This window comes from Phragmites australis, chromosome 11 (genome assembly GCF_958298935.1).
Source record: "Phragmites australis chromosome 11, lpPhrAust1.1, whole genome shotgun sequence".
In the NCBI taxonomy this organism is placed as follows: domain Eukaryota; kingdom Viridiplantae; phylum Streptophyta; class Magnoliopsida; order Poales; family Poaceae; genus Phragmites; species Phragmites australis.
The window spans coordinates 13,499,465-13,514,555 of NC_084931.1; the positions used below are offsets into that span (position 1 = coordinate 13,499,465).

A 15,091-nucleotide genomic window follows, 5' to 3' on the forward strand; every position below is an offset into this window, starting at 1 on the left:
GATAACATAGAGTGCCGACAGGTCCCTAGTGCCCAATGCCACGTGGCATGTTGACACGTGGAGTGTCAATAGGTGCCTATTTCTGCAATATCGGATTTTAGATATTATTTTTACAGTTTTTTAATAAAATAATATTATTTAAAAAAGTTCCTGTCGTGATGCAGTGCTTCTTTCCCTTAAGCAGTTGCGTAAGTACTGATCAGATACTTCACAGCGTTTATGGAACCCTCGCATTTTAATTTTTCTTAACACGTCAATGTTTCCTAATACTGTTCTAGCAATATTCATATGGTGTACACTTGACCTTTTCTGGAAACAACTACTGAGGGAGGCATAGGATAAGTGGTATATTTTCAGTTTCACCTCGGAAAACCTTCTTTTTACATTGAGACCACACATAAACGTTTTCCAAAAATGGATGTCGTGCTCAACGAGCCTGGCCGCCACATCGTGGGTCCGTAGTTGGCTTGGCCTCGGCGTCGCTAAATTGAAAAATTTCCACTAGGATCAATAACTAGCTGTCAATTGTAGGATGAACTAATTGGTAAACTAGCTTTACATGATTTAAGTGGTGTGGCAGCTTCCTTCTCTAGCAGTTGACTAGTGTTAGATTCCCATCGACCACAAAGTGAATGTAATATTTTTTATTAGGGGTACATATTTAACAATTTGTCATCTTCATAATTGAGTGGTGATTTTTTTTCTCCTTGACGCTGAATTAGATGGTCCCACAAGTCAGTGAGAGCGAGTAATTGCCACTCTATAAGACTGGCAAAGAACATATAAGAATTTAAACCCATAAGCAGGAGTGTTGAATCCAAACCCGATCCCATCGGCTCCATTCTTACTCTTTTATATATAAATGGATCATTTTCTAGTTACGATGAAGTCATACATAGTCAGTCAATACGTGCTTCAGAGTAAGGATTTTGCCAGAAGCTTCAGAGTAACTTGAGCCCATGACCAATACGTGCCTAAATGGGTCCAGTCACAGCCCAATTTTGCATTACATATCTATGTGCAAGCATGATCATCATGAGCACCATGTTTAAATTTTTGGGCATTGTTTTCACTGCATTTGAAATCCAACTCAAACTGTTGATTTAACTATTACATAATGCATTGTGAAGCAACTCAAAAACTTGTTATACAACTTAGGTCTGAAAATAATTTGAGAAATTACTAGATGTCATATCAAGAATATTAGTATTTTTTACCAAATTTTTAGGAATTAAATTAATTCTCTAAAAATTAATGGAATATTCAAAAGCTGCCCACTTTAATTCAAATTTTATTACTTTTTGTAATGGGTCCAGTTCTGGTGTGTTCCTTATGGTGTAAGCGATCTCTAGGAAAATGTGTGAAAATTATTGAATTGAATAAGGTGTAAACCATAAAGGCATCATGTAAACCGTTGATATGTGAAATAGACTCACTTACGTAAACCATTGATTCGCTAGTAAAACGTTGACATGCGCAACAGACTCACCTTATGTAAACCATGATGCAACATGTAATTGGTAACATAAAACATCATGTCTAGTGTATATGTAACTGGACCTGACACTAGGTAAAGCGTAAACGTTGCCAGCACAAAGTAATCATTCTAGGTGTTATGTTACCAAAAATTTATATAAGTGTTACCTAAATTATAATAGAGGTATGTAATTTATGAAATTATGGGAAACCCACTTTAGCTGTACCAAAAGCCCTCTTACACATGGTCAATAAATCTGGGGCCATTGCCCCGATTAGATGAATTGGACGGCAGCTACAGCTGCCACTTTTTCCCCTTTCCTCACTCAATCTCTCACCCTTACCTCTCTATGATGCATGGGACATAGCCCATTATGTCAACTTAAAGCCGCCCCAACCCAAGCAATCTCCCTCATTTTCCTGGCCTCCAACGAGCTGCAAATAGTAGCAACAAGCTGGAGACATTTTAGCACATCCTCTCACTTCTCTCCTTCAAATCCCCAACAAGATCTAAGATTCACCTAGAGTGTGAACACCATTGGAAATGGTATCTAGTTTTTTTTTAAGGTGTTTAATTGGAGAACAAACTAAATATGATGATCATCTAGAGGGAATATTATTCTCATGTGCTAGATAATCCTATCCACCAAAAATTGCTAGATGAAGATATCATATTATAGGTGAGTTTATATGGTATATTATGGTTAGTTAGAATAAAGACACTTCTTTGTTAGCATATTTTAAATGATATTATCTTCTAAACTATTTATCTGATTTACAATCCGATTATACCACTATATTTATTGAAATTAAATCAACAAAACAAGATCACATTATTATATTTTGATAAAAAAAAACTAAATATATGAGAAGTAGATCCCACAAAATTTTGACTAACCTCATTCAAGTTTTATCCATCCAACCAAACAAAAATTGAATCATCCTATCCATACCACTAAATACTCACTCTAATAAAAAATATATGACGTTTTTTATTTTTCACGGTTGAAGAAACTTTGGCCATTATTTTCTATTAGAATATAGTTATAATATCTAATTAAAATATAATATTATGAAAGTATTTTTTAAGACAAATCTACGTGTATGATTTTATGTTTTTAAACTAAATATTTTGAAAGTTATTGACAATCAAAATTTTAAAAGTTTGATCGAATATTAATCAAAATGTAGTATTTATGACAAAAGGGAGTAAGAAATTAGATCGCCCATCAAAACATAATTGCTAGCTCTTCTGCCAACCAAATGCACGCTACACTGACTTAGCCCAGTGAACGATTAAATGTGTGTTTGGTTGGTTGAATGAAGTTGAATGGGATGAGATCTTCCTAAATAGACATGATGGTCCTAAATGAGTTGGTAGAAATAGATTGTTTGATTAGATGTATGTGATGATACAGGAATATGTTTAGTTGGATATATTAGATGATTCGAGAATATGTTCCGTTGCTTAAAAGCTTTATATCATATCCATGTATAACTTAATTATTTTACAGAAATAATAATTTTATATTTGTTATTATCAACAAACTATACTAATTAGTACTAATCATTATTAATTCTAGTTAATTATAACTTAAGTGGTCAATAATATTTACTAAATACCTATAATAATAATTAGTTATGACATCTAACTATAACGGATGTTTAACTAAAATCTTAATAATCACTAATAATTACTAATCATTATTAACTATAATTGATTAGTGGAGTTAATAGAATAGGTATAGAGTTGTTCCGTCCAATTTACCGTACGGCTCGGTATAATATTTCCTCAATATATTATAAAAATCCAAACCATTTCATCTAAATAAAATACAACGAAAGAAATAACAGAACGTACCCAGATCCCACCCCACTCATACCTATATCGTTTCTTTCAACCAACCGAACACATCTTAATTTTTTTTAAGGATAACACACCCTAATTCCGAGTGCCGGAGCAGAACGCATCGTCCTTCCTGGGAAAACAAAATCTTTCCTTGCCTCGGGACGCGGCAAAAGCAGGAGTAATGGCGGGTCTGCCGGTCCCGGGCGGCGCTCTCGAGTGGTGGCGCTCCCGCAAGACCCTGGCGGGGCTGGGGCTGGGCCAGCTCGTCTCCCTCCTCGTCACCGCCACCGGCTTCGTCTCCTCCGAGCTCTCCCGCCGAGGTCCGCCTCAATCCTAATTCCTTCCCGCGCCCCTGCTTTCTTCCGTCAGGCGTTCCTTCCGTAGGGGGGTTGGTTATGGAAATATCGGCTCTTGCAGCGATTTTGGTTGTTGGTTCCTGTGGAGATTAAGCACTGCTTTCGGGCATTTGCTTTCTTATTCTTACTCCTTATGTTACCTTCGTCACTCGTAAGATTATAGTTGTGTGATTTCTCTGGATACGATTTGGTGCGCCTCTTGCATCCTCTTTTGTTGATTTTGAATTAATCCCTTTTCCCGTCCTTTCACTACGAGTACTTATTTATTTTTGTTGCTTCCTGGAATGGCTCTCTTCTCCACCGTTAGAGTAGGTAGACTGCAAAGTTGGTAACTCTTGCGTGCCGTTCAGAAGCTCTCCTCGTTGCGCTGTCGACCGAGGTGTGTCTCGTTTCTCTTGGAGGGCTAACTCAACAAGCTTACTGATGATGTTTGGCAGGTATCAATGTCCCGACGTCGCAGTCGCTGCTCAACTACATACTGCTCGCAGTCGTGTACGGTACCATCTTGCTTCACAGAGGGAAGCCTCTGCAGGTTAGCACAACAGCCGTCCACCCCTCCAAATGTTCTTTCTTTCTGGCCTTGCCAGTCATCACCACAAAGAGTTTAGGTAAAGGTGTGTCAACTCTTTCCAGTATCACAATTAAAAAAAAATGGATTCTTGGATTGTTTGGGTACCAGCTTGTCAAATGCCAAAGGGGAGGTTGTAACTTAAAGTAGCCAACGTCTACTGTTTTTGCAGAGTGAGCTTTGACATATTTAGCTTTTGGCACAGGGCTTATTTTGCGCACTACCCAATAATGTTGAAGCATAACCATTCGCAGCCGATCCTCCTAGAGAGGCATAAGAGTACCTAAACTTTGACGGATATAGTTTCAGATGCTTTATGCGAACTGTAGGTTCTTTAGTGGCCAGCTTCTATCACTTTCTTTTTAAAGAAACAAATATTTTTACAAGCACATTTATTTTTGTCTGTCCTTCTCAACAGTTTTTACTCCTCCAACTGTTGCTATACCACAACCTCCTATGGTTTCTAATTGTTGTAGTAGGCTAATTGAATTTAGATTTATTGCTTTCGTGTCAAGTTTAGTTTATGAAATGTGGTTTTGCGAAATATCTTGCAGATGAAATGGTACTACTATTTGATACTAGGTTTGGTTGATGTGGAGGCGAATTATCTAGGTACATGCAACCTATACACATGTTTGTTACTGGAATTATATAGTAAGCTGCTAAATTTCATTAATTGCCTAGTCAACTCTATAAATATATCAGGGTAGTCATACTTTCTCGGATACAAAATTCAGCCTTTCAAATGGAAAAGGAATATCTAAACAGTATAATACTAACTTGCTTCTTTGTTTTGTAGTGGTTAAGGCTTACGAATACACATCCCTGACAAGTGTTATGCTTCTTGATTGCTGGGCTATTCCTGCTGTAATATTCCTGACTTGGATATTCTTGAAGACTAAGTACAGATTCAGAAAATATAGTGGTGTGGCTATTTGTGTCGCAGGACTTGTGTTAGTTGTATTTTCAGATGTCCATGCGGGTGATAGGGCAGGTAATGATTCATTTAGTATGCATGCCTTTGTTGTTTCATTTAAATATTATTTTTATATCATCACAAACCAGAGCAAAGAAATCATGTTTTATAGTTGAATATTATTGTGACATGATTTTTTTTTGAAATTTCAGAATGTGACATGAATGTGCATTATTAACACTTATTGTTTCTGTTTTCTTCAACTAAAGATCCAATGCCACAGTCCAATATACTGCTAGTTGTGACAGATTGCTAAAATGGAGAGGTCTATGATGCTTAAACTAACAGTATCTGTGGAGGATGATTAATTCAACAAAACTTATGCTCTTTGCATCTATTTGATTTGCTTTTTATCATTTACTTCTTAATGAGGTACTAACTTGGCACAGTTTATGGGCATTTATTTCTACACAGGTGGCACAAGCCCGGTTAAAGGTGACATACTTGTAATTGCAGGGGCCACCCTTTATGCCATTAGCAATGTTAGCGAGGTAAGGTATTTATAGATTTGTCAAAGGTTATATCCATGAATATTTACCAAAAAGTTGTTATCAGTGTCACTTATTTAAGTTCAAACATGAGAAAAGAGTTTGTGGAGAATATAGTATATTTTTATGACCAATGTAATTTCGTGGAAGGACATGTTTTATCCATAAGGCATGTAGTGGAAGGGCCTGTTATCCATAAATCTCACCTTATGGTGTAGATGTAAAAGATATTATGTTGTGAATAGTATAAATGAAATTTACCGGAGGTCCTTTGATATTTTTGTTCTTTCAGGAGTTTCTAGTAAACGCCAGTGACCAAATTGAGTTGATGGGGATGCTGGGTCTATTTGGAGCTCTTATCAGCGCTTGTCAAATGTATCCGATCATATGAATAAAATAAACCATATTTTATTTTATTTTCCTGTAAGTTAGGTTTAAACTTTTTATTTGAGCACAGCTACAAAATGTTTATTGCTATGGAGGAACCTTTGTGCACATTCAATCTATACTTGTTCTGAAGGACCCACGCATTTTGCCTATATCTAGATTATATGATTATATGAAACTGCAGCATCAATATTCATGAAGTTTGATGAACACTTGACACTTCTTAGCAAAATTTTGTTTATTTGCCTAAGTTAGTAGTGTAGCTTTTTTAGATCCTCGGACGTGATTTTGGTTTATCACTTCCTGCTGTGCTAATTTGTTACTAACAAATTTCCGTTCACATAGTCCCTTGAGCTATATTATTTCTTTAACTACTGCTGCAGAAGCATATTTGAACGCAGTGAGATAAAATCTATACATTGGAATGTGGGTTCTGTAAGTCTTTCACCTTCCTCCTTCCCTCCCTCATCTAGGTGTTGTGTTTCATTTCAAGAACTAGGTCTTCAGAAGAAAATCCATGCCCTACCACTAGATGTCGCTGTCTTCCATTTCAAGCACTAGCTCCAAGCTTTTACAAATATATGAGGTAGTAGTTATAGCCTTTATAGGTATTACTGTAATAGTATATAGTCTATAACTCAGTTTTTGAAAGGGTTGCTTCTCTCTTTTGAGACTGCAACATGTTTTCTTATTATGCTATCCCCAACTGTCTTCTCATATTGCACCAAAAATAAATATCTTCTCATATCTAGAAGCTCCAGATCATTCATTCTTCTCAAAGACCTTCAAGGGTTCAACTAATGGATGGTTCTCTTCTCTATCATCGTTGTTTGTGACACCTGAAGCGAAGTATTATTGTTGCCAGGTGGTACCGTTTATTGGGTTTGCGCTCGCAATGTTCATGTTTTATTCTTTGGTCCCAATACTATTGAAGGTATGTTTTAGAGCAAACGTACTATTTCTGTTTAATCAGTGTACTGAACTCATTTCCTTGTTTTATGTATGCATGCACATTAAGCTTGATGGAGGATATAGTTATAGGAAACAAGTGCTACATTAATATGGAATACGTGCTGACTACTTGTGACATTCTCACATATATGTTACACTGTGCAGATTAGTGGCTCGACGATGCTAAACCTTTCATTACTAACGTCAGACATGTGGGCTATTCTCATTCGTGTCTTTGCCTACCATGAAAAGGTCCTAATCATTGGTCCCCTCTATCTGCACTTTATTGTCTTACATATAACACAAAGTCCAAAAATTAAAAGAGCATTCCTTTGCCAGGTCGACTGGATGTACTATGTAGCATTTGCTGCAGTTGCAGTTGGACTGGTCATTTATTCAGGGTATTCACCTATTCTGTACCCAATCTCATCTGGTTTTACTTTTCTTTGATCTTTGTTCAACAAGGGTCCAGTTGCCTGCCTTGGGAGATGAGACTTTGGTATTCCAGATCAATCATTGAAACTTGGAAGATTTTTGTTCATCCATACTTCCAAGTTACATGAACATTATTGTTCACAATGCTGCAATATGTGTGCAGCGATTCGAACAATGATGATAGAACGGGGCAAGTTGCTGTGGCAGGTGATGTTGAGGGAAAACTTGATGACGAGGAGGCTGCTGTTGATCCTCAATGTCAGGTTGCTGCATCATCTGGCAGCCAGAAATTTGAAGATGGTAAAGTTACTACCATTGATAGTGATGATAGGCCTAAAATGTCACTTGCTTGATAATATAGACTTAATAAAAAATATATAGGATGCAGACATTGAGGGAGAGTTTTCGTTAATGGGACTTCTATTTGTGTTGAAGGGAAAGGCCCTTATCATGCCATCAACAACGAGGAGCGTGAAGTTCAAGCAGAGCTGAGAATATCTCGGGAATAAGTACGTATTATAGGAACAATTTAAATGATGTACCTCTCCTAGATATATAACAGGCCAGCATGGTGCTGCTTGCTGTAATTTTTGAACTTCATTTTTCTTTAGTGGCTACTAAAGGAAGCTCTAGCTAAGAACATTTTCAAATTATGGGGTTGGGAAAATTCTCTCATGTAACTGAGTATTGAATACAAACAGCTGTAACAGGTGGCATAAAATGGAGTTTTAAGTCAGGTCTTTCTTGTTTGTTGTACTGGACATCCTATGTGTGATTCATGGAACCTGTTTATGCTCCATTCAGATTTGAGTTCTCAGTTCTCTACATGGATGGATGTCCATACCGTTAAGTGTCAGTTGCATCAACTATGTTCGCAATTGCTGTTGACCATACTACTGCAAGGAAGGGTGACTGATCAAAATACATTTGCATGTTAGGCCAAGTTAGAATATATGAATTTTTTTCCCTAAAACCTATGGAAATTAAATTATTTTCCTATGAGATTTTCGCGTTACAAGCGGGCATAGAACAACGACCCCCTTAGTCAGTCTGATAGCATCCATGCTGCGAAGTTCATAGATTTCAGTCTCGCACAGATACACAATGTAACATTTGTCATGACAAACAAATGATTTGCCAGCAAGAGGATCATAATAGCAATGCGTGTGAGAGCTGATTAGCTCCATAATGCACTGAAACTGCAAACATCGCACAGGCTTAGGACACAATTGCGTTGAATAGAACCAAACAAGACTCACGAAAATATTACAATATACTACAATAAATTGTTGGATCCAATAAAATTACGACTCAATAGTACAACTGCCATCGTCTGCGTGCGTGGTAGCTTAAGAAGCTATGGCGTTGAACTGCAGACAGATGAAGAAAAAGAGTACAGCAATTCCCACAACAACCGACTCATGGATTTCATATTCATTGTTGACTTTTCTACGTTACTGAGAGCTCGGTTGTATGAGAATTACTTCCAAGAATATGCAAGACATCATGCATTTGGATTGACCGGGGTGACAACACGATTCTCTTGCAGCATCTCCAGGATTAGTCTTTCCGTATAGTTCGTAGATCACATGACCTACAAGGTACAGAAGACATGAAAATGTTCAGGCCCATAAGCGAAGCACTCAAATTTAGAATCTGTATTCAAAGTATGAACTAGCAACAAGGCTGTGAGCAAGAAGGTAACAATCTAGAAGATAATCTAGTAGCACATTTCAGGAATGTTCTCAATGGTAACAAAGTTCCTAGCAAAAAGTTGATTTCAACTTGAAGTTTCAACAGATATGATACAGGAAAAAGAGAACAGCTACACCATTTCAGCTTGAAGTTTCAACAACTTCAATTTATATTTGCTGGAAGCAACCATAACAGACAGCTAGTAGAACATCTCATCAAAGCAAGATACCAATCTAGCAAACCTTTACATATTAAAGGCAGCTTTCACATTTTACAGCTAATCCAACTGACATGACAACTGGTTTACAGCTCATCTCAACTGTCTTCATGCGCAAATCAGTAAGGCCTCAATTTACAACTTAAAGAAAGAACCATACAATATAATATGCAATAATATAGAAGAATTACTTGAGAGGAAACAAGCATTGCATCATGTATTGCTGTCAGTAAAGCAGATTATAATATGCTGTATTATTGCAATCTCAAATGCAGTTCTATATGAACGAAACAACAATTGCAATTAGGCATAGAGGCTAAGATATCACGAGACAGCCTGAAGCATATGCCACTTGACGCCTTAAATAACGAATCAAGCATTCAATAAAAGAACTTCAGCTAAAATTGACAACAAACTTGAAATAAAATGATATATGCTAATACATGTACATCAAAAGCAAGATGATTGAACAAATTGAATGATATACCTCAGATCTTAATAATCTTTGCAGCCCTGATCACAGGGTTTGCCCGGGCAATCTCCTCCCGGCCGGTGGTTTTATAATCGAAAGAGCACTTGTGGGTCTCGGAATGCCGGTGACGGGGGCAGAAGAGCTCCCCGCATCTGCACCTGAACCCGGTCAAACCAACCCTCTTGCGGCACACGTTGCACCGGTTAACAAACAGCACCGGTGACAACGGCTCAGCTGGTACGACCAGAGAACCTGCTTCGATATCGGTGGCGATGGCATCGACTAGCTTCCTCTTCTTGGAAGCCTCTACGGGAACAACTCCACAGGGGTTGGACAAGAACTGAGCTGCTGCTGCCATTGGTTGTGTTGGCGGTGGTGATTGTGGAGGTAGTGGTTCTAGTATTTGTGCGGTTGGTGGTGGCGGCGGTGGTGCGGCGGTGGTTGGGGAAGGAGGAGACGGTGAGGAGGATGAGGGCTTCAAGATCTCGGCCTCGTCCTTGTTGAGGTCACAGCTTTCCTGAGCCATTTTGACTTGAGAAAGGTGAAGCAATCGAGCAAATCGAGGCTAATTCCAAGCTTGAACAATCAAATCAGGAGGAAATAGGTGTACACCAAGCACAAAATGGAAGAAAAATAATCAGCTCTGAAATGTCAAAGCAAGGATTTTTCTTCACAAAATCGTTGTAGACTGACTCTGAAGATCTGAAGATGGAGAAACAAGGGAATTTGCGGAAAGAAAAGAGGAAAAAATGGAGCTTTCTTCGTGGAAATGGACAGAAAAATGAGACAAATTCTTTACAAGGTAGAAGTTCTTTCACCTGATTAAATCGTGAGAAGAGACCAAAGCCCAGGAAGAAATAAAACGGTAGAAGAAGATACACACAGATCAGGACGAATCCTGAAGAAGCCCAAAACCAACGACCTTTTCAGCTCATGAGACGCGCACAAATCTGCGAAATTCAGCTCCGCCGAAGCCAAAGCACCGATTTTTCCCGAGCAAATCGGCGCCGGAACCCAAACCACCACCCCCAGAAACGACTCAAACGGCAGCGGCGCGGAATTCTAGGATCGAATTCCACGAGACCAAGAAGGTCGACGAGCTGAAACAGCCCAGGGAAACGACGGCGATGGGGGACAAATCGGTGCGGATTCCCCAATGGTCGCGTAGAATCGACACCGATTTGGAACAATTCGGGCGATCGACCTGGCCGAGGCCGGGTTGGGGAATTGGGAAAGCGGGAGAGAGAGAGAGAGAGACGAGCTGGCTGCTGGCACCAGCTTCTCTCTTCGGATGCCGAAGAGCCAAAGGTAAAGGAAGTGGAGAAACGATATATTTATGAGGGAGAGGGTGCCAAAGTTGGAGGATTTTATGTGCCACACGACACCATTCCTTAGTGGCTCTGCTCTTGTTTTCTTTTTCCATTTTTGTGTTTGCTTTCTTAGCTTCGTATTGACCACATGTCTTTCACCAACAAGGCAATTGGAAGGATTGGAGATGTTGATGGCATGAAGAGAATTTCATGTTGGGAAGAATTTTTTGTACAATGGGAATTGGTGCAGATTTTTTATCCTGACTCTTGATCGGAAACAAAAATATTATAATTAAGCAGATTAATTAGATTTTATCTTTGTTATTGTAAAAAAGGATCAATTGTATCATTTGTTAGTTCTACAAAGTTTGTGTATACAAAATAATCTAAGACCGTCTCAAGCCCTCAATGACGTTTCACTTAAGATAATATAACGCCGTCGTGCGAATATACATCATGGTATACAAAGTAAGAGACAAACATTGCAAGGGAAAACACTGATTCTTTATTCATTCGTCTGAATTCATAAAGTATAAGCTTTCCATTACAGCTAATACGTTTCATACGCCACGCACGCACATGTGTATCCAGCTGTCTGCCAAGCATGTCATCCTTCTGGCTCCCAAGGCTTCGCGAAACTCGCCGATTAATTATATCCGTCTCCCACGGATGATCTCCGATTAAGCTCACTGTGATGGTCGTAGAACCAATACAAATATAGCTGTAGTCACAAACATCAAAGATCAAGCAAAGTGAGAGCATTAGGTAATAAAGGAAAAGACATGAAAACAATCTACCATTTTTTTATTGATTGTTTATGCATCTCGGATCATCATCAGCCTCAATAGCCTTAGCATGTGTATATATGTACGATCGCTCATTATAGGTCTCAACCTCAATCGATATAGGTAAGACGGGAGAAAAAGGTTAGGGGCACAGCGTCTCGTATAGCTACAATCGGCATTACCGGGAGCCCAAGGATCGGCTTAGCCACACCAACCCTCCCTCGATCTCAGCTCTAGCATCCTCGGTCTCGACAACATAAGCAACCTTAGGCAACATTTTTCCGAGGCAACATTTGTATCCGAGGTGTTGGAACCGATGTCCCTAACAAGGAGAATCTTCGCTTATAGGGAAAGCCGAGGGCTTCTAGGTGTGACATGTGTTTGGGGTAAAATGTCTCAATTGATTCTGTCCATCTCGAGCACAGTATGGCCCTATTTATAGCTCTTACTCAACCACTCCACGAGGGGTTTACAGTTTTTACCCCCTTACCTGCTACGTTCCCGGAATATTCAGGGGCATTATGGTACAATCAAGTGTATTTACATAATTACAGCTCTGCCCTAGGCAGTTAAGTGGGCCTCGACACCCAATTGTGATTTTCGGTCAACCCCATGACTCCGACGAAGGCTTCTCAGCTATCAGCCAGAGGTTCACCACGGGCTTCGCTCCTCCTCTTCGGCGCCATGAGTCGATCTTCGGTCTCCATTCAAAGACGTGCTGCTACCTTCGCCCACTTCGGTTAGCAAAACTGCCGTTATAGCCTTCGGCTTCCGACCGAAGACCCGTTGTCGCCTTCACCGACGCGGGTAGCTGGGATTGCGAATGCGCCTCCGATCTTCGACCAAAGGATCATCCGGATCTTCGCCTGCACTCTCTGAAACATCCCTGTAATCACTCGAATGCGTAGCCACCGGTAGACTTTGAGTTACCTTACAAAGGGGGAGGGCGAGAGATCATCCCCAATAGTAGCCCCCTACGAGTAAGGTTCATCTTCGATGGGCTGAGCCTATAGACTTCAAGATGTGTCTCAACGCCGTCCCCTTCGGCCCGTCGAAGGCTCGTGGGGGCGAATGCACTTCGGGAAATTGCCGGATGAAGTTTGTTTTTGTTTTTGTTTTTTTTAGTATGACCATGCTACCCCTGAATAACTGTTTCATTTATAGGCATTAAATGTCTTTGATGGATACCGAGACGTCATTTCCCACTTCAATTCGAATTCTGACGCACCTCGTTTTAACCGCTATCCTCGCTGCTATAAATACTGGTCTACGGTTATTTCTTTTTACCGCACACCACTGCTCGAGCTTCAACTCTCGTACGAAGCTTCTCACTCTCTCTTTCGAGTCTTTCACCGTCCAAGACTTCTCATGTCAGCCCGATGGCGCCGAAGGCTAGGTTTATTCGCCTAAAGACATATTGGATTGGGCAATCGAAGGTGGATGACGAAGTGCTGGTCGGTCTCCTAAAAGAGGGATTGATCAGCGACGTCTCAAAGGTTAGGCTCCCCGGGAACCAGGAGACACTGGAGCCTTCTGAAGACGAAGCTATTGTTTTCGTTTACTATTTTTGAGCAGGCCTTCGCTTGCCCTGCGATGACATGGTTGCCAAGGTACTGAAATTATTCGAAGTGTACCTACACCAGCTTACGCCCAACGCCATTGTGAGGCTGGGGCTATTTGCTTGGGCTACTCGGTCTGAGGGAGCAAAAGCATCGGCCAGGGCCTTCGCTGCTGCTCACCGGCTTCATCATCAGCCGAAGCTCGTATTCACCCGAAGCGTGCAGAGCGAAGCACATTATGGGTGCTTAAACTTCGCTTACTGCACCGGGTTGTCCACGCCTGCCATCGTGTACAAAAATAAATGGCCGAAGGACTAGACGCAGTAGTGGTTCTACCACAAGGTAGATCAACAGGAATTTCTCGTTTCGAAATGTGAGGAGGTGAAGGGGAATCACGCTCCGGACGTGCAATTGAAAGCGTCCCAGTGGACTGCTCTCGAGGCCTCCGCTAGGTGTGCGAAGTATTTATCCACGCGGGACCTCGTAGAGGATTTTATAGTCACCAGAGTGTGGCCCCTCTACCAAGACTGGAGCATCCCGGAGTTTGGGGAGAAGGGGCCTGAGGGGCTCTGCCGTCCCCATCCTTCCGTGCACGGCTTCATGGGTACACATTCATTTACTATTATTAATGTTTCTGGATTTAACTTCACAGTCATTTGCTTACGTTTCTTGATCTTCGCCAAACTTGTCGGTGTCCGAAGTTGAAACGAAAGCTACGATGCTTGTCGAGAAGTTCACGCCAGGCGAAGCCCAGTTGTGCGCTGAACAAGGTCTTGACCGAAGGCTCAATCGACTCTTGGAATACAGGGGCCTTTCCTATAGAGACAGGCCGAAGATTAGCGTGCTCCTGCAAGGTCCTAGAGAGGGCTCCCCAGCGGAGGATGTCAGCGAAGAAGTTCCCACTGGCGCCTCAAAAAAGCGAAGACACCCGGAACACTCGCCGCAAGGAGGCTGGAAGAAAAAGGCATTGGCCCTTCGGAAAAGGCCGCGCGAGGTTGCCACCAAGGACACTCGCGAAGAGGCATCTCCTGAGGGTGCGGTGGCACCGCACACTGTGCCTTTAAGGCAAGAGGTGCCTGAGAGCACCCAGGATCCTTGTCCCTCTCCGAAATCGGGGTTCTGCTCTCGCGTGGACCTTCCCACACTAATCCTATGCGATGACGAGGAGGACCTGGTGGAGGCACGAACTATCGTCGAGACTACTGCCAGGGACACTGAGGGGGGTAAAAATATTGAAGCTGTAGCCTACTCTTCGCCCTCATCGTCCTCGAGCTCATCCTATGGTACTGAGGAATCGACTCCCACTGCGCCCCACTGTGGCGGGAAAGGGCTGATGAGCCACAGCGGGCTGATTGACGCGAAGGCCATCGAGCCTGAGGCGTTCAAGGTTTCTTCGTTTGAACCAAGCTCTGGGGAGGTCAGTGATGCGAAGAAGATTTTTAGCACCTTCGTCCTGCCCGATCTTGAGATTTCACTCGCCCGGAAGCCCGCCGCCGAACTTCCCGACGCCTCCGACGTGGCGATTGCGAAGGTATATCATTGTGTTCTATTATGTTTCTATTTCCTT

General features: G+C 41.2%; 2 protein-coding genes across 3 annotated transcripts; one reads left to right on the top strand and one right to left on the bottom strand.

The window, feature by feature from the left end:
- Positions 1–3,337: 3,337 nt before the first annotated feature.
- On the top strand, positions 3,338–8,222 carry LOC133883826 (uncharacterized). Of its 2 annotated transcripts, none has more exons than XM_062323210.1 (12): positions 3,338–3,645; positions 4,119–4,213; positions 4,804–4,861; positions 5,049–5,243; positions 5,640–5,716; positions 6,006–6,088; positions 6,484–6,535; positions 6,966–7,034; positions 7,217–7,303; positions 7,391–7,452; positions 7,650–7,786; positions 7,868–8,222. In XM_062323210.1, exons 1-12 carry the CDS (start codon positions 3,507–3,509, stop codon positions 7,879–7,881), a joined length of 1,068 nt encoding a protein of 355 aa, XP_062179194.1. In that variant the 5' UTR covers positions 3,338–3,506; the 3' UTR covers positions 7,882–8,222. The 2 variants fall into 2 exon arrangements, with proteins under 2 accessions (XP_062179194.1, XP_062179193.1); XM_062323209.1 differs by having other exon boundaries at positions 3,342–3,645; positions 7,922–8,222.
- Positions 8,223–8,704: 482 nt separating this feature from the next.
- On the bottom strand, positions 8,705–11,195 carry LOC133883827 (zinc finger AN1 domain-containing stress-associated protein 15-like). The gene is made up of 2 exons (XM_062323211.1): positions 9,886–11,195; positions 8,705–9,080 (listed from the first exon to the last, which is right to left on the bottom strand). Exon 1 carries the CDS (start codon positions 10,394–10,396, stop codon positions 9,887–9,889), a length of 510 nt encoding a protein of 169 aa, XP_062179195.1. The 5' UTR covers positions 10,397–11,195; the 3' UTR covers positions 8,705–9,080; position 9,886.
- Between the last annotated feature and the right edge of the window lie 3,896 nt (positions 11,196–15,091).

Excerpts from the sequence above, each read along its gene's own strand:
- LOC133883826 (XM_062323209.1), top strand. The coding sequence starts at position 3,507 with ATGGCGGGTCTGCCGGTCCCGGGCGGCGCTCTCGAGTGGTGGCGCTCC. Across the intron at positions 4,214-4,803 it reads ACAGAGGGAAGCCTCTGCAG|ATGAAATGGTACTACTATTT; the intron begins GTTAGCACAACA and ends AATATCTTGCAG. Across the intron at positions 4,862-5,048 it reads TGTGGAGGCGAATTATCTAG|TGGTTAAGGCTTACGAATAC; the intron begins GTACATGCAACC and ends TTTGTTTTGTAG.
- LOC133883827 (XM_062323211.1), bottom strand. The coding sequence starts at position 10,396 with ATGGCTCAGGAAAGCTGTGACCTCAACAAGGACGAGGCCGAGATCTTG.